The 21,974-nt window shown below is 47.9% G+C and overlaps 1 protein-coding gene and 1 non-coding gene across 2 annotated transcripts; both read right to left on the bottom strand.

Annotated features, from left to right (window-relative positions):
* Positions 1 to 790: 790 nt before the first annotated feature.
* PGD (phosphogluconate dehydrogenase) lies at positions 791 to 15,576 on the bottom strand. The gene is made up of 13 exons (XM_070385226.1): positions 15,421 to 15,576; positions 14,754 to 14,829; positions 13,884 to 14,063; positions 12,281 to 12,346; positions 11,318 to 11,436; positions 9,256 to 9,325; positions 7,070 to 7,204; positions 5,068 to 5,257; positions 2,540 to 2,670; positions 2,149 to 2,282; positions 1,682 to 1,781; positions 1,415 to 1,537; positions 791 to 1,320 (listed from the first exon to the last, which is right to left on the bottom strand). Exons 1-13 carry the CDS (start codon positions 15,426 to 15,428, stop codon positions 1,201 to 1,203), a joined length of 1,452 nt encoding a protein of 483 aa, XP_070241327.1. The 5' UTR covers positions 15,429 to 15,576; the 3' UTR covers positions 791 to 1,200.
* A 4,850-nt stretch (positions 15,577 to 20,426) lies between these two features.
* Positions 20,427 to 20,499, bottom strand: TRNAR-CCG (transfer RNA arginine (anticodon CCG)). Its single transcript has one exon. It is a non-coding gene; the product is annotated as a tRNA-Arg (tRNA).
* Positions 20,500 to 21,974: the final 1,475 nt, after the last annotated feature.

Raw genomic sequence — 21,974 nt, 5'->3', positions numbered from 1 at the left:
CTGTTAGTGATGTATTCAGTGAAGATCTGCTTAAACACCTGAGCACACAGAGGAGCCCTGCCAAGAACTGTTTCAGGGCTGGTTTGTAAAGTGAATTCACCAGTAAGTGCTAGAAGTAACATTTGGTTTCTTCAGAAATACCACTGCCTCCAAGGACAGGCACACCCTCAAGTGGTAATTATTACCATTACCAATAATTACCAATAAGAATAATTACCATTTATGTAGATGCTTATGTGTCAAGTGTTGTTCAGTTTTTACCAGGTGTATCTTCAAAATAGCCTTAAGGAGGCCAGAATTCTCCAGGCCAGAATACTGGAGGGGGTAACCGTTCCCTTCTCCAGGGGATCGTCCCAACCCAGGGATCGAACCCAGGTCTCCCAAACTGCAGGTGGATTCTTTACCAGCTGGGCCACAAGGGAAGCGTCTTAGGGAGGCTGGTATGATTATTATCCCCATTTTACAAATGAAAAAGTGAGGCCAGAGATCTTAAATAATTTATTTGTCTTAAGTCATACAGCTAGTAGGTCATAAGCTAGTTCACTCACTTCTTGACTATTTCCTCACCCTTCCCTCCAGAGTTAATCATTACCTAACTTTGGTGTTTCTGGTATTGGTTTTTTGTTTATTTTTTTAAGAAAATAAAGAAGAAAATATTTAACAAGACTAAATAAAGGAAATAAACTAATTCAAATGTAATGAAATCGGGTGCACATCTTTCTGCCAGTGAGGCTGTAGCTCAGTGTGGATGAGGTAAGACTACTTAAAGAATCTGGAGAAAAAGCATAAATATGATTTTTTGTTTTTCTTTTATTAAGTAAAAGGAAAGGGAGTTCAGGTGTGTGATACAAAGGTTCCAGTTTGATCAAACTCTACAAAACCGTTCCCCACCTTGATGAGAGCCGCTGCCTCCCTCAGCCACAGGACACGCGGGGAACGCTGCCTCGGGGAGCTGGCTCACACTGTCTCGCACACACTCCACTCCTGCTCCGTCCCAAGAGGTGAGGGCAGAGGGCGTGCTGGTTCTCTCCGAACTACTTGACACATAGAGATTCGGGCCAACTCTTCAGAGGAGTCTCTTACGACACATGATATTTTAAAAGATCTGAGCAGAAAGTAGGGCAGAGGGCCATGTAAGCAGTGCTGTGTGGCAAATGGAATGTCCCGGTCTGCGGAGCTGTGGCTTGGAAAAGAAGCCCATCAGGCGTTGTACGACGACGAGGACACACTGCCCCCGTGGCCCGTCCAGTTGGTGTGGATGAACTGGCCCGGCTTGGCCAAGAGTTCGTAGGTATGCGCCCCAAAGTAGTCGCGCTGAGCCTGGGGAATAAGGGACAGGCTGGTTAGGACAGAGGCAGGCACGGGACTCCGGGCACCACCCAGGTGGATGTTCACCACCCACCCTAAAGCTTACCTGGATGAGGTTGGCTGGCAGCATCTCGTGTCTGTACCCATCGTAGAAAGAGAGAGCAGTGGTGAAGCAGGGCATGGGAATGCCTGCCTGGACACCAGTACTGATGGCCCGCCGCCAGGAGTCCTGAGCCAGAAAAGCAAAGCCAGAGACTAGTGACTAGCTCTCAGAAAAGACAACAGACTTTCAGGTGTGCGTGCAAGAGCAGATGCCCCTCAGAGCAAAACCCAGAGATGGAATTCCCGTACCACCCAGCTCTGGGCTACACACCTGGCAGTTTTCCACAGCTGACTTAAAGAAGTCATCCAGCAATAGATTCTGAAGTCCTGGGTTTCGATCAAACGCATCTTTTATCTTTCCCAGGAATACACTGAAATAACCATGAGAGAGAAAGTCGATGAATCTCAGGTAGCAGGCTGATAGCCTGGTAGAAAGGAGGGGAAGTAACAGAAACCCCAGCGAGCTACCAAGGCACCTGTCCTCCCGACCCCACCCCCAAAGCTTGCTGTACGGACCAGGAACACCGAAGCCCAGGTCACAAGAGGCCTGGGCAGAGGGCATGACTGTGCGCACGGAAGCACTTTAGACGGGGCAGTGTGAACACTCAAGTAACTGACACACAGGAAGGTGAGGTGACACTTAAAGCTGCCTGGTGGCCAGCGAGAGGACTCCGTGCGCAGCTCCAGGAAAGCCCTCCTGAGAGCGCCTGAGCCCCTGGTTCCCCCACCAGCACTCACCTCCTGATGATGCAGCCCCCCCTCCACATCAGGGCGATGCCACCATAGTTGAGGGTCCAGCCAAATTCAGTGGCTGCCTGTCTTAGCAGCATGAAGCCCTGAGCGTAAGAGATGATCTTGGAGGCATAGAGGGCCTGAAGATGGACACCAAGACTCATCAGAACTGCAGTCAGCACACGGATGCCCTATCTTCCCTGCCCGCTCCCCATTCCCCCCAGCAGCACAGATCCTACTTCCTCATCCCCACCCCCAGCAGTGCAAGGTCTACAGTTTAGGACAGGCTGCAGATCCGATCAAAGGGCACGGCTGGACTGTCCCCCCTCCATGTGGCCTCAGGATGCTCTCCGGAAGCAGCCCCCTCCCCCACCCACCCCTGACAGGGCCCGCACACCTTTCGAATGTCCTCCAGGAATGATTTCTTATCTCCTTCAAACGGGACATTCTGAGGCCCCTTCAGCTTTTTGCTGGCTTGGATCCTCTCATCCTTCAGAGATGATAAGCATCTCGCGAAGACGGCTTCTCCTGTGTGGGGGGAGGGGGTAGATAATGTGTCACCAATGTGCACACACAGAACCCGAGGAGGAGCGCTCGAGCCGGAGTGGGTGAGGGGAGCAGGAGGGGAGCACGACTTCAGTTTTACAAAGAGCTGAAAGTCTCAACCTTAGGCCACCAGAGTTAAAACAAACTTTCATAAGAAGCTCGAAACAGTTAATCTGAAAATTAAAAGTCCAAGTCAGTCTTCCACATAAACGCGGGTATTCAACCACAAAGACCACCATGAAATTCAAAGGGGGTGCTTTAAGGGGAAAAATGAAGCAGCAAAAATCACTATTATTAAGAATGAACTCGGTGTTGGTCCAACAGTAAAATTTCTGTTTCAGCTGGGAGGACTTTAATTTTTAAATGCTCACCAACAACTCAATTTGTTTTCTTTTAAGCACTAATACCCACAACTTTGAAACAACCAGTACATTCAGAAGTAACACAGACTTCACCCTTCATAAAATTACATTTTCTAATTCTTACAGTTTAATTTTCAGTATATCCATGATCATCGTTGCAGTTTAACAGTTTTATTTCATTTGAGTAAAAAAATTTCAATATAGTACTTTATCTTTTTGGTGAGGCAGGTAGCATAGAGGATCTTTGTTCCCTGACTGGGGATCGAACCCACAGTGCCTGCAGTGGAACTGCAGAGTATTAACCACTGGACCTCCAGGGAAGTCCCTCAGTATAGTATTTTAATATTAAGACCATTTGGTATCTTAAAAATCATCACTTATAGTCACCCAATTGACAATTTGCAAAATTAGAATAATTGACCATTTTTCCCAACAGACAAAATGAAGTAAAACCTTTAGGAACTAACAGGGGACTCAGTCTTGAGGAAAGGATTCTGGCCATAGCCTTGAGAGTGGGTGTCTCCCTGGCCCCGTCCGCCTCTCTGGGCTCCTGCACACACACGATGACTTAGCAGTCCTGGGTAAAGGCTTCGAAAGACAAAGGCACAAGAAGGCAAGCGCGGTGTAACCGCAGGGTTGCTTAAAGATTAGACAGAAGACTCGCTTCCCCATTAGTTCAGCAAGCAAGAATGGCACCTGGCCAGGAGGAAGCCTGCCTGCCGTCCACTAGGAAGGGACAAAGTCTCTGAAACATCCGAGTAGGACTCTCTTGAGGGCTCTAATACTCATATATTTGAGTCAATGTTGCACGAACTGCTCCCAGTTACTGGTCCTGTGGCCCGCCCCCGGATGGTATTCAGATTAGCTAAATAGCAGTCCACATCCTTCTCTGTAGAGCTGGACTAACTGCTTCCCTCCTCACCAGGCCAGCAACCACCCTGTTCAATGTGAACAGTGAAGCGTAATTAACCACGAAACCAAAGTGGGAGATTAGGAGGGAAAGGCAACCGGTGTCTGGAAGAGCCAACAGTGCTGGGGAACCACTCTGCCAGGAGCAATGAACAGCCTGTCAGTAAACAGGCCAGAGCCTGCCTTCATTCTTCTTTTCAATCTTGCCAGGTGTATCTATTTTATTCTTTTTTATCTGTTTTTTTGTCACATAGAAAGGCATGAGGGATCTTAGTTCCCCAACCAGGGATTGAACCTGTGCCCCCTGCAGCGGAAGTCCCTATTTTATTCTTAAAGAACCATCATGCTGTTCTGTTAATCCTCTTAGTATTTTTATCTCTGCTGATTATTTCCGTCTCTCTACATCTTTTTGAGTTTGATGTTTAGCTCATTAAGATAAAAAAACAAGGGTGGGAAGGATATAAGACAACTTCAGGACAGCAGTACTCTTCTAAGAACTTAGGAAAGAAATATTAAAGGACTAGAAACACATAAGTAATATTTTACTAGATAACTGAGAAAAAAACTTAGCAAAATAGTGTTGAGTACCTAAGCTTTTATTATTGTGTGAACTGTCGTATGAAAAATTCCATTACAGTTACCTTTCCTATTAAAAAGACCTTAAGTCACTGACTATAATTAAATCACTAATGTTAAAATGATCCAGGGAATTCCCCGGCAGTCCAGTGATTAGGACTCAGTGCTTTCACTGCAGGGCCCCAGCTTCTGTCCCTGGTCAGGGAACTAAGATCCACAAGCTGAGCAGTGTAGCCAAAAAAAAAAACTCCTCAAAGTCAAACTGCAAAAGACAGATAGTGATTCTGGAATTCATCTTAAAGCTCACATGACTGGCAGAAGGATTACAAAGAAGAGATTCAAAGGCAGCTTCAGCCTCTCTCACACTGTAACCTTATGCAAATGCAGAAAGAGCAGACCGCACTTGGAAAGCCAACTAGTGTTGAACAGGCGCTCTGGAAGGCCTGCTCTCAGGGGCAGGGCTACACTAACACTCCAGAAGGATGCCAGGATCAAAACCGAGACAGGGGTTCAGTCAAAAGCTGAGCGTTACCGATGAGGGTGACGGGCACGCCGTACTCCAGGGCGGAGATGGCGGTCCACTTCCCGGTGCCCTTCTGCCCCGCGCTGTCCCGGATCTTTGGCAGCAGGTGTTTGCCATCAGCATCTTGGAACTTGAGAATATTGGCTGTGATTTCAATCAGGAATGAGTCCAGCTCTGTCTTATTCCATTCCTCAAAGGCCTGTGTGCAAGGCATGAAAGAAAGCAATGTGAGAGAAACCAGGGTTATGTAGGAGACACTCCCCTAATGGACTCATCCTTCTCCCCTGTCAATACTGACGGCTGCTCACAACCTGCTCAACACCTGAAGCTAACTGGCTCCTCTCCAGGACACCCCAACACTTCTCCCACCAGCTAAGTTTTATGCTAAGAGTCAGCTGCATCTGATTGCAGCCTGTTGATGCTGGTCTTCTGATCACCAGACTGTGCTTCCCTGAGCCGGGTGTACCCTCACCTCGCATGGGTCTCCCTACAGTCACCTTTCTCCAGCAGTCAATCTGGAGAGCAGCCTCTTACATCCCTTTACTTTTCTTTACAATAATGATCATGAACTAGCTTTTTATAATCAGTCATTATTGTCTGTCCTCTCAAGATCCATGAGGGCAGGACTTTGTTTTTTCCACTAATACATCCCCAACATAGAAGAGTGCCTGGCATATAATCCAGGGACTCATATTATGTAAACCAATTAAATATGAACACACACAAAAAAGTAATGTTTCTATGAAAACTAAGTCATTGTTTTTGAAAGAACAATAAAGAAAAGTCAGTAAAACAAGGTAAATGAGGATGACACATTTAAAAATTAGGAGGAAAAGTAAAAATAAAAATAAAAAAAATAAAATAAAATAAAAATTAGGAGGAAAAGTAGAGAATCTGGAAGGACTCTGCACTGTATACCTTGCAAGTAAGCATCTGTCAATCATGTTCCACTGGAAATAACTGGAAGGACGAGCTCCAGATGAGAAGGCTGACAGATGCCGATCAGCACGGCCACACTTAAAAGGACCGCTCATACAATGACGGGTGGGTGAACTTTTGAACATACCTTCCTGTATTTTCTTTTTGGGGGACTGCACTGAAAGGCATGTAGGGTCTTAGTTCTCCAACCAGGGATGGAACCCATGGCCTGTGCAGTGGAAGCTCAGAATAGGGGACTGCATCGGCAGGCCAGCAGTTAAGACTTCCACTGGCCAGGGAACTAAGATCCCACCTGTTATACGGCCAAAAAATAAATGTTTGCCTATTTAATGATGCTGAAGTATCTAAAGAGTACTAACATCTGCAGTTTACTTTGAAGTATATATTTCAAATATATATAAAATAAATATATTTATTTATATAACATAAAACTAATAGAGGGATGGACAGATAATAAAGCAAGTACTTAACACAGTAAAATGTCAATGGCACAGTCTAGGTTGTGTGTGTAAGTGATCACTCAAGTTCTTTCCGTTGTGTTGTATGTTTGAACACTTTCATAATAAAATGTTGGCGGAAATGCTTGTTTCCATCTCTAGCTTTTTGATTAACTGTCAGCCAGTCCCACCTTGATCAGAAAAACGGGCTTCTGTTGCTCCTCCCATGAGGGACCCTGCAGTTGAGTGACACTGGCCTAAAACACTGTCCCTGGCTGAGTGTCCGCCTGTCACATCTTGTGATCCTGTTACTGAGAGCAGCCCTGGGATGAGGCTGAGTCCAGCCAGGCCACCAGGATGACCAAGGGAAAAACAGTGAGCAAGACTTACTGCCACCCACCTTGGGGCTTCCCAGGTGGTGCTGGTGGTAAAAAAACCCACCTGCCAATGCAGGAGACGTGGATTAGACCCCTGGGTCGGGAAGATCCCCTGGAGAAGCCAGTGGCAACCCACTCAAGTATTCTTGCCTGGAGAATCCCCATGGACAGGAGCCTGGTGGGCTTCAGTCCATGGGGTCACAGAGTCAGACACGACCGAGCACGCAGCACTCCTGCCCCGCCCCTGCCCAGGCTCACCTTGGCCATCTCAGCGTGCCCCATGCACAGGACGTCCCTCATCAGGTGGTAGGCCTCACAGATGAGCTGCATGTCCCCGTACTCTATGCCGTTGTGCACCATCTTCACAAAGTGTCCCGCACCCTCGTCCCCAACCTGTGAGAACCACAAGCCAGGAGGCCTTCAGGGGGCCACAAAGCACACCGGAGGAGCCCATGTCCCATCCTTTGGCCAGGCTCCCTCCCCAGACAAAAAAAATGAAGAAGTATCTATAGTATTTTCAACTGCAAGGGGAAAAGAAGCTGGCCAATTAAACCACTTGTACTTTAAACAATACAGAAATGTTCTGTAGTTGTAATGGCCACTGAGGGGTAAGGAGACCTCAGATACAAGGTCTGGCCCTCAACCATGTAAGCCCAGAAATGTGTTCTCGCCAGGGTGCCAGAGTGGACAAGGTACTGATGTATAATAAAGCCAGCAAGGTTATAAAACCACAATACCAGTCTGTGAATTTATGATGAGAAATTTAACTTTGTGTGGTGACCAGTGTTAGTCCAAGTGACACCCTCCTCTGTCCCTGTGGATAAGCCACAGGGGAAGTCAGAGTACCTGAAAACTGGCTGGAGGGCATCGAGTCTGGACAGGGAGGGTGACGGGGCATCAGACTGCACGTCAGGTGCTGCCATCTCCAGGACGGGACGTGCCTGCCCGTGGATGGTGCTGGTGGCCCAAGCAGTGTCCCCGCAGCTGCACAGCCGGGAGGAATGCTGTCCCAGGTCACCCTTACACAGAGGCTTCCGCCCACCTTTCCACTGCTGACCTACCCCCTCCTGGTTTTGACACTTTCTTCGGCCGTGAAATTATATGGCTAATAACACCTTGCTTCACCCCTTCCTTCCTGTAACTTCAGTACTGAACTAAGGGGGGCCCGCTTTTAGTGTCTAGACCAGTTTTTTCAATAACCTAAGGGGAAGGCTTGGGGCTATGGAAAATCAATGAGAGTTGATCAAGATACACAGGCAAGTACTGTTACTTTCTCCATGGTTACGTCCTAAATGTATCTAAAAAAAAGTTACTGCCACTGTGCCTTCATTTTTACTATAGCAATTTATTCAAGGAACAAACTCCCTTCCCAGTCCTCCATACTTGTGAGGAACTTACTCAGTCCTCTGAGTCACAGCACCAGCCCCTCTTGACACAAGGGTTTCTGACTGACCTCAGTGACCACGGGTTAAAGTGTGAGGGCAGCTTGGTCACCAGGCCCTGTCAGGCCCAGGCATGGGGAGGGCCCCTCCTTCCCTGTGTCCTTGAGTCCTTGTTTCATCCCTGCCTTTTATCTCATGTAAAACAAAACATCAATAAAAATGGCACGTAGAATAAAATTCCAGGGGATTAGGAGCTAAAGCAATCTTGGAGGTCACCCAGCCCAACCCCCATATTTGACAAATGAGAACACTGAAGCCCATGGAAGACAGTGACTGAAGCCCAGGGGAAAACAGTGACTGAAGCCCAGGGGACACAGTGACCATCTAATGTCACAGTTCTAGTTAGTGGGGAGCCAGCATGACAACTCAGGTGTCCCCAGCCCAGTGCTCTGTTCATTGATGGGATGGACTGAGGCTGTAACAAGAGACAATGTATTTTATTCATAACACAAAATATAGGAAGGGGAAGTATTAGCCTTGGCCTCTGTCACATTCAGTGAGGGCAAAAAGCTGCAGCTTTTCTGTGCTAATCTAGCACAGAGTACCAATCCCAGGAGCAAACTCCACATTTGATTCTGACATTCTTTTTTTTCCAGCTGTGCAGCTTGTGGGATCTTAGTTCCCTAACCAGGGACTGAACCCAGGCCATGGCAATGAGATTGTGAAGTCCTAACCACTGGACCACCAGGAAACTCCCTTGGCATTCTTTCTTTAGCCATGAAGTAATATGACTAAAAAATCTTAGTTCACCTTTTCTTTCCTGATACTTTTTTAAGGAATCCATATTTTAGATGAATTGAGAAGGGCTGCTTTTAATATCAACCTCCAGTTATGAATATTAAGATACAAGGAATGTACAAGAGACACGTTTTAGACACCAGCTATGCTAGTGTCTTAAGAGACTGAGGCACTCATGTGACAAAGCAAACCACCGGGCCTGCAGCGATCCTCTGCACCCTGTGCCCGTGGTGCCAACTGGCTCGAGCGGGGCCCAGAACCTACCCAGTCACAGCAGGGTTCTCCTGTCCCCACTTTGGCGGCGATGCCTTGGAAGATGGCCTTGATGTGGGGCCTGTGGGAGGGAAGCGCGTGGTTCAGCTGCCAAGAACAGAAGGGCTGAGGGCTCCTTAAGTTCTCAAGGACGGCCCCTCCCACCCAATTTTTCCTTTCTAATGGAAGGTGGGAGTGCCCTCGAAAAAGTCATGAATAAACTAAGTCCTCAAGGTAAGCCAGTCAGAGGCTGCGGACTATCTGATTTGAGATAGGAGACAAAAAGCCTGGGCAGAAGGGTCAGCAAGGCCCCAGGAGAAACTTCTGTGCATCTCAGAAAACACAGCGATCCCCACCGTTCCCACAGAGCCTTCTACTGTCTGGAATGATGTTATCACTGATGGCAGGATCCTGGACAGACAGAACCGGAAGCACTTCCAAGAGCTGTATTCCTTACCGTTCGGAGAAAAAGCAGCTGCTCTGCATTCCTTGCATGCCTCCTGTACCTCCTGACACCTTTTCCTTCTGTTCTCACTGCTAACCAATACAGGCTACTTCACAAAAGGGATTCGGTGAAGACATGAAACCTGATGGGGCTGCATAGGATGAGGGGCTGAGGCAGCTCCACTTTAACCCTTTAGAGCTTCCCTGAACTTGACTCACTTTTTCAGGTAAAAGTACCATTTCTGCTCCTGACGGGCCAGTCAGGAAAATGTATCCACGGGAACTGGAGCACTCATGAATGTATGTATAGCACTTTCGTGTGTACCGTCTGCAGTTCTAACAGCCTTCACTGGGCAGTACCCAAGGTAACTCTTTTTAAGCTTATGAGAGCAGGAAGGCCTCTGCCTCTAGATTTTAACACATTCAAGAGAATCATTAGGGAAAGACTGAAGGCAGGAGGAGAAGGGGGTGACAGAGGATGAGATGGTTAGATGGCATCACTGACTCGATGGACGTGAGTGAACAAGCTCTGGGAGTTGGTGATGGACAAGGAAGCCTGGTGTGCTGCAGTCCACGGGGTCCCAAAGAGTGGGACATGACTGAGCGAATGAATTAACTAACTAATCATTAGGGGAGTAATTAAAAGAATAATCTTTCCCAATAAACCCCTCATCTCTGGGGACTGGATTTGATCACTCCTTTTTTAATAAATTCTTCTTTTTTTTAAACTTTTTTTGTCTAAGCCTCAATGCATGTGGGATCCTAGCTCCCCAATCAGGGACTAAACCCATGCACCCTACAATAGAAGCTCAGAGTCTTAACCGTAAGACTGCCAGGGAAGTCCCTGATCACGCCTTACTTTATTGCCTAATGTAAGTCTACAATATTTGGAAACCAAACTCATTCAAAAAAGTACATTGCCTGTCCATGTCTCCCTCACAGGGATCCTTCCTTTTCTATTTCTTTCTCTTCTGCTCTATCTATTGTCCTCTATCTGGCTTTCTCTTTTCCTGCAGCCTCAGCAGTGGTGTTTCCCTCAGTCTAAGTTACATACAACTAATTACTTGCATCTTTTCATTTTAATCCTCTACCCGGCTTATCACCCCAACCCCTGTGTCTCATACAGCCCACCTGTTACATCATCACCAGAGCACCTCCCTTCCGGCCGACTACCCGTCCTCTTACACACAGCACGGTGGGCAATGTAAAATTTGTTTCTTCCTCAGTTAAGTAAAAATTCTCTACCTGGTTTCCAGGGAACGGAAGAGGCCTCATCTGACTGCCATTATTCACAGTGATTAACTATACATATCTGAGCTGAAGAGGCAAACCTTACTCCTAAGTCCAGACAGTGCATTATCTGAGCTGCCTTCTTAAAGCCTCTGAACCCTTGAAGCCTACTTAGAACTTCCATTATCGGTACTGGAGGAAATAACAGAGAGAAAAAGGAAAAGAGAAACAGGTACACACATTACATCAAAGCAACAAAACATAAAAGACTATGTCCAGCATCTCCCATCGCCATCACTCAGACTGCACAGAGGACAGTGGGTGGCAGGGCTGGCCTCCACCCACCGATCTCTAGGTCCAGGCTCCCTGTGCCCATGCAGGTGGTGCCTGCAGTACTCACCAGGCCTCCTTGTTCCCTCCCGGCATAAGCGACGGGCCATATCGGGCCCCGTCCTCTCCACCGCTAACTCCGCTCCCCACAAACAAGATGCCCTTCTCCTTGAGGTCTCGACACCGTCTCTACAGGAAAGAAAAAGAATTTCATCATGTTTCCTAAAATCAGTTTCTCCCACCATATGAGACAGGTATGGACATTCCACATTTGACTTCAGTGACCCAAGAATCCAAGAATAACCTGGCCATTCAAGATATTTAATTCCCTCAGTTTGGGAACTTAAAAAAAAAAATCCATGGATGTTTAAGATAGCTACCCAAAGGGAGGGCTTCCCTCGTAGCTCAGTTGGTAAAGAATCTGCCTGCAATGCAGGAGACCCAGATTCGATTCCTGGGTCGGGAAGATCCCCGAAGAAGTAACTGGCAACCAACTCCAGTATTCTTGCCTAGAGAATCCCCATGGACAGAGGAGCCTGGTAGGCTACAGTCCATGGAGTTGCAAGAGTCAGACACAACTTAGCAACTAAACCAAACCAACCCAAAGGGAAATAATAAAGCCAAACATACATTCTCACCTTACAGACCTTGTACAATAAGACTCAACGAAGAGGTGGTTTAATACAAGCATGACTTATGGCCACTCGGCACTTAGATTGTACCGGGACTTTCCCAGCACATGAACCCATTAGAGCAGTGGCCCTCACCCACACTGCCCAAAGATGTATCACGGATTGGTGAAGAGAAAGGGACATGAGCATAAACGCCCAGCTTGCTGAGTCTAAGCAGCAGTCATCCTTCTGAGTTCCATGTGTGACCAGTGAGAACCTCATCCATCAAGCACGTCTTGATGGCCAGTCCCCAAAGAATCAGCACCACAGGATGTCCACTCTTCCGTCACATGCGCAGCACTGCTGCTTTTTTTCTAAAATGTTCCCAGAACCTGGAAGAATGTGGACTGAGAAACACTCACCATGGTATCCCTGTATTCAGAATTTCCTCCATCAATGATGATATCACCAATGTCTAGCAAAGGTACCTGTTAACCAGACACCAGCATTAAGGCAAAGAAATGAAAGACAAAAATGAATATACCTTGACCAGCTAAAACAAACAAGAATTTATCCCAAATAAACCTGAAAGCCTGAAAGTGTGTGTGTCTGTGTGTGTGTCTGTGTGTAAAAAGTTTAATCTTCAACAATCCTCTCTGAGGCTAGAGTTGAAAGTCAAAGTGTCAATCACTCAGTCATGTCTGACTCTTTTTCAAACCCTTGGACTGTAGCCCACCAGGCTCCTCCGTGCATCGAATTCTCCAGGCAAGAATACTGGAGCAGTTTGCCATTTCCTTTTCTGGGGGATCTTCCCAACCTAGAGAGAGAACCTGGGTCTTGCACACTGCTGGCAGATTCTTTGCTGTCTGGCCACTAGGCCAGGGAAACCCTATTTAAGCTTAGGGCTAGCAAGCAAACCCAATCAGAACTCTCCACAACTGAAGTAATTCTTTTTAACTAAGATTTTTACAACAAACAAATCCTACTTGGAAAATTTTCTATGTCCAATGGGTACCACGTATCTAGGATTTATATTCCTAGATTGGATTAGTTTTAAAAGATCTATAAAATCTCTGCCTGGAACAGAAAGTGGGTCCAGTAAATATCTAATGGTTTGGTATATGAATAAATTATTTGATCACCACCATTTGAAGATGGCAGGAAAAGACCAGGCATTGAACAAGAATATCTTCCTATGGCTCACCAACTAAGCTGGCTTTATCATTCAATCTCCCCCCACAAGGGAGATTCATTATTCAACCTCCCCGCACAAGGCTCCAGTTTACATTACTTAATACTGTCCTGTGCTGAAGAGTGGACTTCCATGGTGGCTCAAATGGTAAAGAATCTACCTCCAATGCAGGAGACCCACGTTCGATCCCTAGGTCAGGAAGATTCCCTGGAGAAGGGAATTGCTACCCACTTCAGTATTCTTGCCTGGAGAATTCCATGGACAGAGGAGCCTGGTGGGTTACAGTCCAGGGGTTCCCTAAGAGTCAGACTCTCTCATACACACACAGTGAAGAGTACTCTGCAATTTTCCAGTTCATTCCATCCAAACTAGTCCTGGGCAGCCTGACATCTTACTACACAAAAAATCTGGTGTGTCATTTATCACAACGTTGTTCTTTTCTAGGTCATTTTTCAACAGAGGCATAGTGGAGTCTTAACCACTGGACCTCTAGGGAAGTCCCAGAACTGGAAGCTTTTTTTGAACATCAAAGATAGACTTCACTGAGATTACTGATATTTCTATTCTGGTTGATAATGAATTCTTACTGACATGTCTCTTGGTGGCCTCAGAATTTTATATACAAAGAATTATCACCACCCAAGGATATACTGTTACTTAATTAGTGCCAATCAAGTTAACCACCACTGAGTCATTAAAGCAGCAGTTTTGTCAGGAGTGAGCAGACTGCATCTAGAAACTGAAAAGGGACAAAAGGTCTTAACCAAAAAGCAGTGAAACAGCTAAAGGAAGTCCTGTCAGATGAGTGGTAGCTGGGAGAGAGCTGGCCTCACCAGTTTCTCAATGAAATCATCAACGGCCTGACCGGCCTTCACAAGGAGGATGATCCGCCGTGGCTTCTTCAGCTTGGACGCCATTTCCTCCAAGGAGTGAGCACCAAGCACCTTGGTGCCCTTCGCCTCGTTGGCCAAGAAGTCATCAACTTTGGAGACTGTCCTATTAAAAGCACAGACCTAGAAGGACAAAGGGCCTGATTAGGAGACCTAGGACACAGAAGACCTTCAGACTGAGGATCAAGGAACAACGGGTTTCTATACAGCCCAAGGTTTTGGGAAGGGAGGACCCTGATTCTAACTTTTCTCCACCCAAGTGCTGATGGATCACCATAAAGTTAATTATAGGATAAAAAAGCAAAGGACTGAATATAAGCAAAGGTCAACTGGCCGTAACATATTGGGCCAGAGCCTGTCACTATTTGGTTAGGACTTAAATCTGGGAACTGGCTAGTTCCAGATGTTACCTTTTGTCACTGATAATTCTTGTATGTAATTCTTGTATGTACTCGGGTGTAGTACTCACACCCGAACTTTCCTCCAGATCCCATTAGGCAATAAAGTTGAGATCTACACTTTCGGAGGGATTTCTCCGCCTCAGAAGAGGGGCGGGTTTACTCAAGGCCACCTTGCAGAATGGGTGGGTCTGTTCAGCAGGACTCCTTCCTGAGAGGACTGTAAAGTGGGCCTCCCACCCCCACATGTAAAGCGGGGCTTCTCTCTCTTGCAAAAATGTTAAGCAGCAACAGAGCAAACAGAAAGAGAACCACATTCCAGGTTACAAGGGATCTTCCAAATCAGAACAGTCCCCAGCACTCAGGCTAAGGCACCGAGGACCCCTAAAGGAAGAGTGTGCCCCTCCCCACTTACCACAAAGCCATGGTCATTCATGTTCAAAATTAAGTTCTGGCCCATGACAGCCAGTCCAATCAGGGCAATGTCAGCTCTGAAAGAGGGGAAGAGGAACAAAGGAAACTTGTCAGTTGTACTTAATTCATCACAACTCATGAGTTTTCTAGCTTTTGATACAATTAACAACTCATCTTAACTTTCCTCTAGCCCACTCCTCCCTTTTGCACTTTAGACCCTGGGGTTGCAGCCTTCAGGCCACCCCCCATCGACCACTTCGCGGGTCTCCAAGTTCTCCTGGACCAACGACACATGCACAAGGAGGGGGTTCCCGGCACAGGCTCTTCTGTGCTACGGCCGAGCTGGTGATGACGCGTCCGAGGCCTTCCGTCTCTGCAGCCGGGCCGTCCAGGGGCCCGAGCTGCCCTCGGCCACGCCTGTCCCCTCCTCTCTCTCCTTTACTAGGAACGGGATCCGCCCGCGTCACCGCGAGGGGCAGAGGGGCTGGGTCCCAGGAAAGGCGAGGCCGCGGGGTTGGCATGGGGTCCGGGGCTTCTCTGGAGGTCCCGGGCTCCGGGCGCCACGAGGCCGGGCTCTGGAGACCCCCGGGGCGAGGCGGCGTCAGGGGCGGCTCCGGTGTCCGCGCCGGCCCCCGGAAAGTTCCCTGGCCACCCGCAGGGTCACTCACTGGGCCATGGCGGCGGCGACGGCGGCGGCGGCAGACCCGGCTGGAGCAAGCAGACCCGAAGTGCAGGGAGCGTATGGCGAGGATGATCCCGGCCGAGTCCTGATCCGGCTCGCCCCCGGAGGCTCTGGCCGCGGCTTTCCAGCGCTGGCCAATCGGAAGGGCGGGGCGGAGTCTTGATGACACGCCATTGGTCCGGCCTGGCGCCTGTTAGACCACCTGAGGAAAGTAGGCCCGCCCATTCCTAGGGCTGGTTCAGGAGAGCGCCGAGCACATCGATGACATCTCCTGCTCGCCCGCGGGGGCGTGGCGCGGGCGGTGGGCGCGGGTCCCGGGCGAAGGACACGTAGGGCCTGAGTTCTGCTCCGAGCCTCGGTCCGGAAGAGTGGTGGCTCACGTCGGGCCGCGCTTTCCAGTGAAGCGGGCACTTGGACGCCTGTTGTTCAAGTGTCCATCACTCCCTCCCTTCGCCGCGGGTACCCTGGGGATTATGCGTGGAATTGCTCCACCCTGGACAGGGCCCGAGGTGCATTCCTTCCTTTTTAAATTGTTATTTATTTGGCTGCGCCTGGCTCTTAGTTGTGCTTAAGGGATTTTTAGTTCTAGTTGCATCATGAGAACTCTCAGTTGTGGCATGGGGGATCTTAGTTGCCCCACCAGGCATCAAACCCGGACCCTGCAGTCGTAGCCACTGGAGCACCAGGGAAGTCCCCGGAGGTGTATTCGTGTCTGTAGACACGTGTGATGAGTGCCAAGAAACGTTGCTCCTCACCATGACCCTGTGGGGGGTCCAGCCCCGGCTGATCCAGGGTATTCGAAGCGGGGACGGCGTCGGCGACCCATTTATTTAAATATTTTATCAAAGATATAAAGAGTAATAGGATGAGGATAGCTCAGTGAGGAAATTCAGTGGAGAAAAGAGGCTGAATAAACTTCCAAAGCAGGGAATTTACGTCACCTACGAAGGCCGCAGGCGTCCTCCCGTTCTCCCAAAGGAGAGGAGACATTAAGGCCTCCCCGGTCGGATCTTAGAAGCCCAGGCAAAATTAGTAGGCTTGACGAGCTTCCCCGCCTCAGAGGAAAAATTCAGCTAGAAGGTGAAAGAAAGAACGACATGGGGAGACCAAGTTTCGGTGAACAAGGCCCGCACTTTATTTTCCAAAATAGTTTTTTATGCCTTAAGTTGTGCATAGAGGATAATGGGGGAAGGGGTGGAATCATGCAGGGACAGCAGTTACTGGTCATAATCGAAGCCAGGCTTTCAAACTTATCATATGCAAAAGTTCAGGTGAATTACATCATCTTCTGGTCAGGAGGCCTGTTAACATTTTAAGAAACTTATCTTTCTCTAAAGGTGATTATTCCAAAGTCAGGCACCAGCCTCCAGAAAAGCATTGGACAAAGCTGCACTCCTATAGAGCAAAGGTGAGGTGGGCTCAATCAAGAAAAGAATTAACTCAAGGGTCCAAGGTTACAAACATTGAGGCTACTACTTACATTTCTATACACCCATTATATCAATCAATACACTGCCAAGGACACAGTAGGTAAGGGGTATGGAGACTTAGCAGCAAACACTGGCTCAATAAGTGAAAAACCCTTCACCAGTACAATTTCTAATCAATCTTTTAACTACTCAAAGGAATCTGTGTTTAGACAGTTTAGAACATCTCCTGCCTCTCACAGTTGGGAGGCTCTGAACAATCACATGTGGCCAGAAAAACCTATTCAGGCAGGCTAGAGGATTTCCAAAGGAGTTTGTAGGTTGAAACACTGTCACACCCAGGAATTATTAACTGGAGCTGTAAGCTAACTCTTTTTTCAGAGAGAGGTAGTGGGGGACAGCCCCCCGTAACGTCAGAGGTGTAGGTGAAAGCATAAAGTAGGCAGACTCTGGTTTTGGGGGTAGATGCTCGAGAATTTCCAGGGAGACTCCTGAGGCTTGATCCCGCCTTTGCGTATGCCAAGCCTCCTTCCTCATGACCTTTGCCACGGGCGGAGCTCGCTCCCCGCAGGAGACGTGTTGCCTCTTTTTACAGGTGAAGAAACAGGCTCAGAGAGCAGGTGGGGGTGTACTTGCCGGGCTGTGATGGGGCCTGGCTTGGAGGTCGAGAAGCCACGTAAGGGTGAACGGGCCGTTCAGGGCATTAAATGCCATCTCCCACGTGCGCTGTCCCTGGTGCACGAGGCGTCTTCACTCTCGGCCCTGAACCCTGCCGCCTCCTGTGCAGGTGCCGGTGAACGAAGCTTAGCTCCTCGGGTATCTTTTACAGTTTTGTTCTGTTTTCTGTGGACGCTTGGCATCACCTAACAGTGCTTTGCACACAGTAAGTGCTCAGCAGCTGCTTAACTACTAGAATCACACAGCCAGTAAACGGCTAGATAGTGACCCAGTTGTGACCCATTCAAGGCTATTTCCGGCACCAATTGCACAGGTTAATTTGTAACATAGGTTTTAACAGATACTGTTACAACTTCCACCTTAGCACAGTCCCACTATAGCCCTTTTTTGCCTGTTGAAAGTCCTGTGTCAGTTAAATCACACAAACAATGTTTCTGTTAATGCAATGTTTCTGTTAATTCTGTTAATGCAATAGTGGAATCTTACTCTGAAATTTAAAAATGGTATCACAGCCCACTTTACCTTGTATGTCCCTATCCTATATGAGGGTTCCTCCCCTAGAGACATTCTTCGTATCAGTTTTTTTTCCCTTGAGTTGCTTCCATATTTGCCTGTTTTGCACTGGCCAGGCCTTATTACAGTAATACTTCTTAGTGTACAGTTTTTCTTTTTACTCTCCTGTTGCCTGGCAGGCACAACGTTCATGGACTGTGGTTGACTCACTGCATAGATATCTAGGTGGGGCCAAGCTTAGCACAGAACTTCCTCCTGAGGGCAAGAGCAGTCCCTGCCCATGGGTCCCTTCTTGCTTCTATGGGTGCAGAATATAGCTGTAAGCAAGCCTCATACTTATTTTAAAGCTATAACAAGGTGCCCAGCTGCCCTCAGTGCTACTCTGAATGGGAAGGAAGTGACTAGGGAGATATGAACTGATAAGCCAGGCAAACCAGAGCATGCAAGCTGACTGCCACAGTGAACCCTGCACTGAGACCCGAGCCTTAATCCCACTTCTACCCAAACGGGGGATTTGGTAGCTTTAGATGAACCAGCTGGTCAGAATCTTGAAGCTCTTTCAGCCCAGTGTCCGCAAACTCCAGTGGTGTTTATTGGTTCATCAAATCTTTGTTGCGGCGTTCAGGCTTCTCTCTAGTTGCAGTGCTGCAGGCTTAGCTGCCCCACGGCATGTGGCATCTTAATTCCCAACCAGGCATTGAACCTGCATCCCCCGCATTGGAAGGAAGATTCTTAACCACTTGATCACCACAGAAGTCCCACAGGGAGCTTGTTCAAAGTGAATTCTGAGGCCACAGGTCTGGGATAGGCCAGGAAATGTGTATTTCGTCAAGACCCCCTGGAGATTCTGAGTGCTGGAGGAAAGAATTCTCAGAGTGATCAGGACCTCTGGAAGTCCTTGAGACCCTTTCCAGGGAAGTGGGGACAAAGCTATTTCCTGGTATTATTTGCCCTCTTCATTCTCTTTCTCTCACAAGTGTACTGTGGAGTTTCCCTAGGGGCTGCATCATGTGTAACACAGACCAGATTAAATGTAGAAACAGATATGAGAATCCATCTGTCTTAAGCTGTACGAAGCAGGGTGCTCATTAGATTTAAAAAACTGTCAAACAATACCACTCATCTCAGCAGGAGACAGGGGTGTGATCCCTGAGTTGGGAAGATCCCCTGGCGAAGAGAATGGCAACCCACTCCAGTTTTTCTGTCTGGGAAATCCCATGGACAGAGGAGCCTGGTGGGCTACAGTCCATGGGGGTCACAAAAGAGTCAGACACAGCAGAGCACACACACACCGCTCATCTCACTACATTTCCTTTTGTTTTGGAAAATAGTTATTCCAAGGTTTTTTTTTTAATGGTAAATATTAATAGACACAACTTACATAAACAAGACCTTGTTGTGTCTTCAAGAATTTTTAAGAGTGTAAAGTTGTCCTGACATCAACAAGTGTGAGAACCACTGATCTAGCCCAACTCATATTTTAGGGAAGGAGGAAATTGGGGCTCCGAGAGCCGAGACTTGCTGAGTCACACAGTGAGACATTAGAACTACCTGGTGGGATGGACTGGATGCTCTCCAAGACCTGCTCAGTAAACCTGGAATCAGGAGACAGCCTCAGTGGTTGGGGGCCTGTTGTCCCAGAAGTCAGATCAGATGGCTTCTCGAATGATCCAAAATGTCTTTCTTGGAGGCTGCAAGCTGGAGAAGGAAAAGCAATAGGTTTTGGTGACAGTGACCTTGGCTGGCTCCAGTTCCAGTTCTTTCTGTGCAACTGGGCAAGTTATCAAATCTCAGTTTCCTCATGTGTGAAACAGGATTGACAGGATCTCACAGGGAAGCTCTAGGGTTAAATGAAGCCCACTGGACTTGCGTCTGGTACTTAGAACTCATCTTAGTTTCTCCCTTTGTTATGAAAGTCTCAGAAAGGAGAGACATAAACCTCAGTGGAAAATAGGACTGAATTTAAAAAGTGCTCTCAGCTTTCTTGTGAAAGCTTCTGGGGAGGGGTAGAAAAACACTTTCGCAGCTTCTTGCCATGCTCTCATAGATCAAACCCATCTGGTGAGAAAGTGGTCTGTTACTTGAATTGTTTGCTGTAGAAAATATTCCTACTTGACAATGACACGCCCATGCATTTCACAACATCTGTTTTTCCAATCCAAACACATCATCCCAGGCATCTCCTCCTTTTCCCCATGATCATTACCTCAGTTCTGCACCCTTTAGGATGCACCAGCATCCCTCCCCCTTTTAATTTCACTTATTGGGTGCACCGGGTCTCAGTTGCAGCACATGGGATCGTCTGCCTTCACTGCGGCATACAGGATCTTTAGTTGGGGCATGCAAACTCTTAGTTGTGGCATGTGGGATCTATTTCCCTGCCCAGGGATTGAACCTGGGCTCCCTGCATTCGGAGTGCAGAGTCTTAGCCACTGGACCACCAGGGAAGTCCCAGTACATCCTGTTAAAAGTGCTTTTTTCTCCCCAGAGGATCCCAATTGTCTGGAACATACGCTTAGTCTGAGCTTGGTCCGCAGGGCTGACCAATGTGATCGACTTAGTTGCTTAGTCATGACCGATTCTCTGCAACCCCATGGACTGTAGGCCACCAGCCTCCTCTGCATCAAATTCTCCAGGCAAGAATACTAGAGTGGGTAGCCATGCCCTCCTCCAGAAGACCTTCCTGACCCATGTCTCCTGTACTGCAGGCAGATTCTTTACCATCTGAACCACCAGGGAAGCCCTTCACACTAACCAGGGAGGTGAACACAGCCCTTTCTCTGCTAGATCTCCAGCCCAGGTAATAAATTTTACTTTCAAATTCCAGCAAGGACTGCCATCTTCCCCCCTACCCCCGACCCCCGCCCCGACACACAACAGTGTGAGACAACCACTCACTTCTGTCCTCTTCTCTTAGGCTGTGTTCCAGACACTGAGTTACTTTCTGGTTCCAGAGAAGGGCCTGACTTGCTGCTTGGCCTGCTCTTGTCCTTGCTACCTCCCGCCACCTTGCAGTCTTGGCTCACGGGTTCCTCTCTTTTCCCAGGACGACTTAGACACCTTGTGCCTGTGAGAGCAGTGCTTGCCGCAGCCTGCCTTCATTCCATCTCCATCACTTACAGTTCATCCAAGAGGACAGGGACCATGTCTGTCTCATTCGAAGTGTGTTTCTATCACCGTCCTGTGCCCTGCACATAACAGACGGTCACTAACGGTTGCCCCTGAATGACAGTTTTATAGAAGGGGCACCACTCAAGCCAGCCGGGCTGGGACAGTCCTTTTTCACACCTGTTTTCTTACGTAGTTTTCACAGAAATCACTTTCATTTCTCACAATTGTTCTGGCTTGAATGACATATTGGCAACCTACTGTAAAATGATATTATCACTTCTTCATAGTACTGTACTTCAAAAAAAAAAGATTTATTGAAGTATAATTTATATGCAAGCCAATTCATCCATTATAAAAATGTACAGTTGGATGATTTTTACTTAATTTACACTGTTGTGTAACTATCACCACAATCCTTTTGAGAACACTTCCATCACCCCCAGAAGTTCCAACACCCCAAAAATGCCTTTGTAGTCCATCTCTGCTCCCTCCCCAGCCCCAGAAACATGTGATCTACTTAATGTCTGTCTGCTGCTGCTGCTGCTAAGTCACTTCAGTCGTGTCCGACTCTGTGCGACCCCATAGACAGCAGCCCACCAGGCTCCCCCATCCCTGAGATTCTCCAGGCAAGAACACTGGAGTGGGTTGCCATTTTCTTCTCCAATGCATGAAAGTGAAAAGTGAAAGTGAAGTCACTCAGTCGTGTCCGACCCTCAGCGACCCCATGGACTGCAGCCTTCCAGGCTCCCCCGTCCATGGGATTTTCCAGGCAAGAGTACTGGAGTGGGGTGCCATTGCCTTCTCCAGTGTC

Source organism: Bos mutus, chromosome 16 (genome assembly GCF_027580195.1).
Source record: "Bos mutus isolate GX-2022 chromosome 16, NWIPB_WYAK_1.1, whole genome shotgun sequence".
NCBI classification, from domain to species: domain Eukaryota; kingdom Metazoa; phylum Chordata; class Mammalia; order Artiodactyla; family Bovidae; genus Bos; species Bos mutus.
The sequence above is the reverse complement of the archived record's forward strand: the minus strand, read 5'-3'. Positions and strand labels throughout refer to the sequence as shown.

Excerpts from the sequence above, each read along its gene's own strand:
- PGD (XM_070385226.1), bottom strand. Across the intron at positions 9,326-11,317 it reads GGAGGGAACAAGGAGGCCTG|GCCCCACATCAAGGCCATCT; the intron begins GTGAGTACTGCA and ends TCCCTCCCACAG. Across the intron at positions 1,538-1,681 it reads CAGCTGTGGAAAACTGCCAG|GACTCCTGGCGGCGGGCCAT; the intron begins GTGTGTAGCCCA and ends TTTCTGGCTCAG.